The 8,931-nt window shown below is 45.4% G+C and overlaps 1 protein-coding gene across 1 annotated transcript in view; it reads left to right on the top strand.

Moving 5' to 3' along the window:
- LOC103807708 overlaps positions 1-8,493 on the top strand; it is a 13,369-nt gene extending 4,876 nt beyond the window's left edge. The window contains exons 2-6 of the mRNA XM_009080452.1: positions 1,459-1,510; positions 1,611-1,713; positions 2,928-3,091; positions 6,878-7,123; positions 7,756-8,493. Coding sequence (XP_009078700.1) covers positions 1,459-1,510; positions 1,611-1,713; positions 2,928-3,091; positions 6,878-7,123; positions 7,756-8,493 — 1,303 coding nt within the window. The remainder of the gene's footprint in view (positions 1-1,458; positions 1,511-1,610; positions 1,714-2,927; positions 3,092-6,877; positions 7,124-7,755) is intronic.
- The last annotated feature ends 438 nt before the right edge of the window (positions 8,494-8,931 follow it).

The raw sequence follows: 8,931 nt of genomic DNA, 5'->3' as shown, positions 1-8,931 counted from the left end.
TGCTGAAACTGTTCTGGTGCCCTATAAGAGCTTCTGGGAGGTGTGTGTTTTGAATATTTACACACACATTTTCTAGCCTGAAGTATTTCCTATGTGGTTTGATCTTGCTTGATAAGGCAACACTACTCCTACCTGGAAGCCTTTCCCTCTTCCCTCTTCCTGAGTCAGTGCATCAAGGCAGAGTCCTCCCTGCTCTAGCCTCGAGTTTCCCTGAGAAGCCCAAGCAGTGGCCAATGCCATTGTGCCTCCTGGAGTAACAACTATCTGTCTGGATCTCCTAGGGATTAAATGCCCAAGTGCCAACTCACTCTCCTCTTTTTTTCCATAGTCTTCTCTGTATTCACTAGGAATAGTGTATGGGTTTTTTTCCTCCCTCAATTCATTTGTCAGTCAATGAGCATTTTTAAGAGATCCAATGATACGGTGAAGGAATGAAACCCACCACACCCGAGATGGAGTAGACATTGGCTCACAGCCAACCTCATCAGGTGGTCTCTGAGCCCCTATTCTTAAATTAAACAGTAATGAAATGGTGACTGAAAACCTGAAATCTTGGCTTCAACTCATCACTACCAAAACCCCCTTGCATAGAGGAGATTAAATGCCATAAAACAAACCAACCCCTGCAACAAGAAGAGGGTAAATGCCAGCCTATAGCACAGATAGTAGGGAAAATAGTAACATGGGTAGCATCCCATCTGGTCAGTGCCTTAATGCTCCCATGTGTCTGCACTGTACTTGGAGAACCACTGAACATAAAATATACTTGCTCCAGTCATTATCACATCCACTAGTGCCCGCTTTTCTTTCTGACATCTATAGGTCTTATTCATCCAAAAGTTAACAACACCAGTTGTTTCATAAGCTCAGTTTTAGAGAAAATGTGAAAAAATGGTTAAGAACATGCATGACTCTCCCTTCGGCCAAGAGGCACGTTCAGCCAGTAATCATCTGCCATAGCACTGCCTTTTAGTGAAACACTCATACAAATGAACAGCATCTGATGCTCTCTGCTTGCTAAATATAACCCAGCATGCAGAATTAGCTGTGCAGATGAAATATTCTGTCTAACAGGATAAGAATGACATCACTGCCCAGACCAAAGGCAGATCTCAGTCCTGCTATTTAGCTAGTGATGTGAAAGAGCAGCTGGCACTGGGGAAGCCTGGTGGGACTTGGCAGAGGTCTGAACTCCGTTCCTGCCTTTGCAGTGATCATGGGAAGAAGATGACAAGTTCTTCTCTTCTTCAGTTGACTTTCCGTCACGTGAGCGTTTAATATTCTCCCCTTGTTTACAGGCCTTGCTGCCTTGAGTCTTGGCAAGTAGTTTGGATGCTCCTATAGGCAGGAGAGCTCATAACCTGCTGGGTTCCCCTCGCAGGATGAGCACAGCTGAGACCTGTGGATCTTTAACTGACTCGTGGGCTTGTTGTTGTTGTTGCTGTCTCTCCTTTTCAGGCAGAGAACGTGCCCCAAAAGGAGCTCATCCAACGCATGCAGTGACCAGGAGGTTAGTGCTAATGGCTTCAGCAATTTCTGTTTCTCTCTTTCATATTGGCTGTTGCACTGTTTATCTGACGATGTTTACTGGGGCATGTTCTGAGTTGTAGAACAGGATCCAGAACTCCACTGTCGATATCAATGAGCTCCAGCTGGTGGTGCCAAGTCGAGAGAATGAAAACAACAACCACTCTGTCAGCCGGGAGCAGGCGGGTAAGCGTGGGGCATCGGCCGGGGCAGGTCAGGGCACTCGGTAGCCCTGGGCCAGTTAATCAGATTGTTTCTTCCTTGCAGTCCTCCTTGCTGCCTTGCCCATGCACAGCTGGAGAGCTACTTCACAGCAGAGAGCCTTTGTTGTGGGGACTATCCCTTGCTGCTCTCCCCCCTCACTGGTAGGGTAATTCCCCTGGCAAGAAGCATGCACAAGCACAGCTCCAGCACGCTGCCAACACAAGCTGTCACAGCACATGGCATTGCAGAGATACTGGGTTAGCAGAGCAAATGTGTCAGGTTCAGGCTGCTACAAACAACTCATACAGATCTATAAATTGTCAAAGAGTTTCTTTCGCCCTGTGCCTAACCTTGTCCAGAAAGGATGGGTTTTGCAATGCACAAGTTGGCTCAGGTCAAGTTCAGCTCCTGGAGCTCACTGTTTCTGCATGTCTGTATGGATGGAACTGCTTTAGATGTCATTTACCTCACAGTGTGTTTCCAGCAAAGAGCACCCAAGGCATGCTGCAATTTTGAGTCACAACACATTAACTCTACTGGTGCCCCTTTTGGTTGGTGAGGGCCAACAGGGAGAGACTTCATGTTACATTGCTACACACCATCAGTTTCCCGGTCACTACACGCACATCTCCCAAGGGTATCTTCATAAAAAGCTAATTCTCCACACCCAGCCATGACAGTTTCCCATGTCCTTTGGAAAAGTCATTGTGGAGGTTGTGAACAGAGTTCTCCTGGCCTGGACCAGATGCCAGGCCTTGGAGACACATGCACACACACACCTTTGTGGCAGTCCCTGGAGCATCAGGCTGCCTGTATGAGGAGCATCACTGAGGTTAACCAAAAAGCACAGCTCCCAATATTAGCAGGTATGAGTAAATACAAATAAGGAGTTGAGCAAGTCTGCAAGTTTCTGATCTGCAGCACAACCCTGTGGGTTTAAGGCATGGGATTTCAGTTCACGTCTGTCTTTATTAGAAAGCAGACCCAAGGGTGTGCCTTCTCTCTCCTTTTGTTTTTAAAAGTTTGCAGTTTCAGGAGAGCAAACTGTTGAATTTTGTTCTGGCTGGTGCAATAGTCAGCCAAAGTCTGCTCTAGGTTGTTTGGGGAGGGAGGGAGGAGGGTTTGTCAGGGAGGAGCTGGAAACAGATGTTTTGGACTCTTGCAAGCAGTCTTTATTGATTTTGTTCCTTTCTCAGTCACTTCCTGCAGAGGCAGCACGGAACGGTCTCCTCAGGACACTGACCCAGATGTGCCCTCCTCCATATCTGCAGTGACCACCGAGACTGGGAGTGATGAAGTGTTTATCATTTCTGCTGGACCTGGGGCCAGTGGGCTGAGCTTTACCACCTACAGAATACAGGTAGAAACGCTCTCTGGCATCTCCAGCAAGCCACAGGATGTCTCTCTTGGACAGTACCTGTCATATCTGTCCATTTATGCCTCCTACCCCCTTTCCAAGAAAGGAGGTGACTGAGCCAGGCAGTTCTCCTAACCCTCAAACTGAGCTACTATCAAATGATGTGGGCTTTGATCCTCTGAGCCAGTGTCTTCCCAGCTTTGGGAAGAGCAAGTGCAGAAGTCAACCTTGGAGCTGATAGCCAATAATGCAGACATCTGGCAGTAGGACCAGCCCTCAGAAATAGGTTAATTGCCAAGGATGATGTTCCATTAAAAATATCACCTGTAGCAACTGAAAGATCTGGAAGTCAGACCCGCTCCTGCCCACCATTCCCAAGTGACCAGGAAAGTTACTCAGCTCCTCAGCTCGGCAGAAAGTTAACTGTCTCACCAAACTGATGTGAAAATTTACAGTGTAGGCTCCAAAAATCAGGCACTTTGAGTGAAAGCATTGGAGCCCTTTCCAATTCACAGACAGAAACCCGAATCAGTTCAGCAAGTTCTCTCTTATTTTAGCTCTGTATCCTGCATTCCTGGTGCTTTATTTGTTTAGGAACAGAAGACTGCGCCGAAGCCTCAGGTCTGACTGTCACCTCTTCAACCTTGAGTGAGTGCCTGACAGAGCACATCCATTACTAGTGTGTGCTAAAGCCTTTCCCAGGTCAATACTTTCTTCTCCAGTGCCCTCTCTTCTTCCCACAAGAGGATAAACAACCAGCACAAGGAACTCACATGCCCAGGACAGTCTGTGTAATACTTCTGTCACAGTTTACAAAACAAAAGCATTCTGTATCCCTGCACTTGATTAGGAAATTAGCCAGGAGGCCAGGATTTTCCTACACTAGTGTAGGACACGTGCTGAGCCTTTCCTCCAGCTGGCCACACTGATTAACAGAAAGAGGGAAAGAAGGCAAAAACAACTCTGGTGCCTTCCCTTGCCTAAATGTTACCTTCTGTGGGGCAAGGCACTGTGAGCTGTACCCACACTGGGCACCCTTGAACACCTGCACTCCTTGGTCCTTCTTTCCAGTGTAGAGAGCTTCACCTGGTGGCAGCCACACACATACATACAGCTTCCAGGCAGGAGGGAAACTCCTGCTCCTACCTCTTTTCCCTACTCTAGGCAGAAGAAACAAATAAATAGCCCCCTCCCCCGTTTCTATTCTGCCATCACTTCTGCAAGCAATCTTCAGAGGGGACTAATGTACAAAAAGTAAGAGCTGGTGTGAAAAGAGCTCTAAGTGAAGGTAACCCAAAGAATTAAAACAATTTGCCACATTATTAACTCAGGAGGACACTCTTGGTGATGTCCATGGTCCCAGCCAAATCCATCAAGGAGTAGAAAACCAGCCCTGGAATGGCAACACAGACTCTTTAAAAGCTCTGGGTCTTTCCCCACAGAGAAGACTATCCTCTCCAGGGGGGTGAAAATTGAGCACAGCAGGCTAATTACAACCCTACACTCAAATGGGATCCTGTCAGGCCACTCAATCCTCAGAGCTCCTGGGTGTCAAACATGTCTGCAGTGTAATTTTTAAATGTGTATTTTTGGGGTGTAAGATGCAGCTGCCCATGTAGCCTCCCAGCCCTGCAGAGGGGATGGTGCATAGCTTTTGTGGCCCAGCACTAGGCGAGTGGGCTGAGTTATCTGCTGGAGTTTAGCCAATTTCTTGGCAGGAGCTAAGCAGTTATCCTCATGTGAAAAGATGTGTGAAATCCTGAGCCTTTATGGTACAGTAAATAATGCCAGCAGACTCACCTCACCCAAAATGCTTGACTAGACAAAGCAAGCTATAAGGAGCTTTCATTAAAAAAATTATCCCAATCTTTTCGGTGAGAAATGGTGTCTGGCTGCTTGGTCCTGAGCCACCCAGCAAGTGTGAGCCTCAGCTCTGCTGGGCTGGAGCCAGAGATAAACTGGCTTTGCTTTTCAGCTTTTAAAACCCATTTGAAGACACCAGTCCCCTGTTAGGAGCTGGGAGAGCAAACACACGTCTCTGTATGTGACTAGCCTGAGGAAACAGGGCTGCATGGCTTTTGGATGGCTCCTGGGTGTCCTCCAGGAGAGTCATGGCTTTCTGAGCCCTGTTTGGTTCAAGGCATCATTCAGCCTTTGGCCAACTTATAGCTATAATCTCTGACTTCTGATCAGGCACTGCAAGTTTCAGCTGCAAAGGTTTGAGTAAAGAGTGTGCTCATGGAGGTTTAAGAAACATTTTTGCCAAAACGTTTTTAAAAGTGTAGAAAATACATTATTCATCTTCACAGTTACTTCCAGTATATTTATCTCAAAACCTGTGCTTAATTTTTCCATCATTTTGGAGCTATTTGTAATAATATTAGAATAATAAATCCTGAAACAGCCTGAAGAGACTGCTGAGGAGAAGACAGCTGGCTTATAAATTTATAAATAAAGACTGTTACTTTAATCAACTGTGAGACTAGGAGCTTAATTTTGAAACAAACTTACCCAGAGCCTGATGCCTCTCCCGGCTTCCCACTGAGATTTTTCTTCTGCTGTAGTAGCTAATTTCTTGCCTCTCTGCCCATGCATTTCCAATATGACATTTTCACTAAATAGTTCCTTTGATTTGCAGAAACTTGAGAGATTCAGTTTCTTGGAAAAAAACAAATGACAAGTTTCTGGTTTATCAGGACTTTTACATTCAGGACACTGTGGGATTTATTTCAGACCCTCTTTGAGGGCTGTGTAAACTTTGGGAATGTGGATTTTGCATTCTTCTCATGACAACCACATTCACACAGCTGAAAATTAAAAATACACAGAGTTGTGGAACAGGACACTTACATAAACAACAGGTGAGTACTAGTGAGAATGGAAGGAGGTTTATAGGGCTGTCAGAGATCCTTTAACTGTTCTGGCTCTAAACCCATATCAATATTAAGGACAAAAGTTGTGATATTAAATGCAACAGAAGCAGAACTTATAAAGTAAGTATGGAAGAGATCTTTGTCTGTAGTTCATTCCCACGTCTGATCAACTCTGCATATACACAGGGCTGGTGACAATGCTTTAATGTGGTCTCACCTTCTGATGATGCCAGTTTTACACCTGTCTGGATGCTTGTTCTACTGTTAAGACATATTTTCCACTGGAAGGGCATTTTTTATGTGAAATGGAAATCTACTTGGCTCTAACCCAGTTCTTGTGCTTCTTGTTCTATTCACCACAGACATCGAGAACAGATTATTCCCTTTCTTTTTATTTGCAATCATTTGTATTTTCTTAATTTTTCCCTTACATAAAACAAAGAGCACCACTTACTTCAGCCTGTTCTCCTGAACTGTGCATTTTTGAGACTTCAGATTCTCTTGCTACTTCAGGATTTCTTTCAGAGGGCCCCATCTTATTTCCCCAGACAGACATGCAAGGAACCTTCCATGAGCCAAGCAGAGTGGAAGAACTAGGCTTTACACAGTGAAGTTTACTACCCTGATCTGTCAGGTATCTCCAGTAAAATTAAGCTGTAGATATTTCATGTATTTGGTTAATGAGAGCGGTAGGAACTTAGGTAACTAAAATTTCCCAATTCAGCGTTAAACCCCAAACTGGGGATGCAAGATAAAACTTTTCCCCAGGGAAGGCAGTGAACTTCAGGCAGCAGGCTGGAGGAGCAATGAGGAGAAGTTGCATTCCTGTGTCCTCTGGGAAAGACTGCATAAATCAGTCTCCTGCACTAACCACATATGAAAGATGCTGTAAACGACCTTTATTTACTCTTTTCAGGACAAAAACCTAAAAAGAAGTGTCACAAGCCCAGCCTCTGTGTCTGACTGGCTGACCTCTAACCCCATGGCTGCAGGAGCAGATGCTGTTGAGAAGGGGAATGTGCAGCTGGAAAATCACTGTCCCAGACAGCGCACATGGAGCGCTCGCACCTTCCACGACTTCCTGGCTCCAATACCACAGCTACAGAAAAGATGGTGCAGCTGGACCACCAACAGCCCCTTCACAAAACTGGTTGACAACAGTGTAAGTCTTGCAGGGAGGGAGGATATGGTGGTTGGGTTCTGTGCCCCAGGTCCCCCCAGCTGCTCTCTGATGGGACACATTTTCCCCTTGGCCACAGGTTTGCTTCTCTGTCCTGCAATGTGATACACATTTCAGCCTGTCCTCCTTGGTGTATGGGAAACTCTTTTGCCTAACTATATGGTAATTTAGTCAGGCTGTCCTGAAATGCTAAGAAGTTGTGTTTTCCAGCAGTTAGCACCTTGCTAAGAAATGATCCCCAGTGCAGAAAAACATTAAAAAAGTGTCTTCAGACAAGATTATCTCATTGAGTGTTCTGACATGTACCTTTTTCCCCTGGTTATTATGCCTTAAATTTATTATAATTGATGTTTTGCTATTGCATTGCAAGGAATCGGTAGGTGTAGGAGGGATATCCAGGTCTTCTTGACGGTAATCACCAAACCAACAGCTTCTTACAAAGCTAACAGAAGATGTTTCTTCCTTTTTAAGGCAATAACATAGGTTTTTGCTCAAGAATACATCTTACCTCTCACAGAACCTGGAATTTTAACTTTCAGTTCCCTTGGGATCAAAGTTTCTCAAGATAGCTGCTTTTCATGGCATGTCTACTAATCTCTTATTATTTTGTGCAGGGGTTTTCTACAGCTTCAAGACCTCAAGGTGTCCCAACCAGAAAGGTAATCTCAGCCACTGAGATAGAGGGAGCATCAGAGACCATTTACTCTGATTCATCTGCCAGTAATGCCTCATACCCCCTCACTCTGTCTGCACAAAGGCAGCGGAAGCTAACCTCCTGCAATTTGAAGAAATCCAGATTTGGGAACCCTTATTTTGGATTTTTAGCCAGTTCCCCTGACAGCAAACATGTGAGGTCCTTGGATCCCTCAAGACATCTAGGGGCAGCATCTCCTGTAAAGAGCCAAAGCCCCAAAAATCTTCTAGAGACCTCCAACCCACTGAAAATCAACTTGGTCAACGGTTCAAAAACAAAGGAGCTTATGGTAGAAACAGATAAAAACAAACCTGTTTTTATTATCTCTGAAGAAGGGGATGATCAGCAGCCTCTGGTACTAGCAGAACATCTTAGTCAATTTGGAGATCATCTGTCCGAGCAAAATGCTGTGTACACTCCGGCCGTGCCAGAGAAACAGCCAGTGGTTCTGACTGTTGAGGGGAGCAGTTCTACCACCTTCACATCGAGTCTTCCCCTTTGGGCAAAATCCCCTCCTTTGTACAAAGGTCACGTGAAGGCCCCCAGCTCTAACAGGGACCTGCAGAGCTCGGCAGGTGTAGATGCCAATACTACTGAGACCTCAAAGAACTGTGACACCCCAGCTGCTCCTACACTATGCCAAGCTTCAGTCCAGTGATTCCCTCAGAATGATTGAAACATCAGCTCACAAAACCAGAGGGACATGACCAGAGTGGAAGCTGTGCCAGGTAGTTGAGTGTGGCAGTCATAGATGGATGCAGCTTTGTTAAGAGCAGTCTCTGCTTCCCACATGTTGGGACTGAGATTAGAGGGATCAATACCATAGCACAGCACAAATGCCATCTTCCCTTTTGCTTGCTAACCTCATCTTTATTCTGCATGAAATTTTGATGTGCTTTGTGCAAGAAAGCATCCTCTGAAAAGGTACTTCAGACTGCAGAAACCCTTTTCTGGAATAGGAATTCCAGTCATTCTAGTCATCTGAGACACTTACACCGTGGTTTGTATCCGAAATGTAGATCAGTCCTGTGTCCCTGTGGTATCACTTGAGTCTTTCTGTTGGGAGCTCTGAGTTAACTTCTGTTTATAGCTATGC

This window comes from Acanthisitta chloris, unplaced genomic scaffold, assembly GCF_000695815.1.
Source record: "Acanthisitta chloris isolate BGI_N310 unplaced genomic scaffold, ASM69581v1 scaffold33678, whole genome shotgun sequence".
Classification (NCBI taxonomy): domain Eukaryota; kingdom Metazoa; phylum Chordata; class Aves; order Passeriformes; family Acanthisittidae; genus Acanthisitta; species Acanthisitta chloris.
The sequence above is the reverse complement of the archived record's forward strand: the minus strand, read 5'-3'. Positions and strand labels throughout refer to the sequence as shown.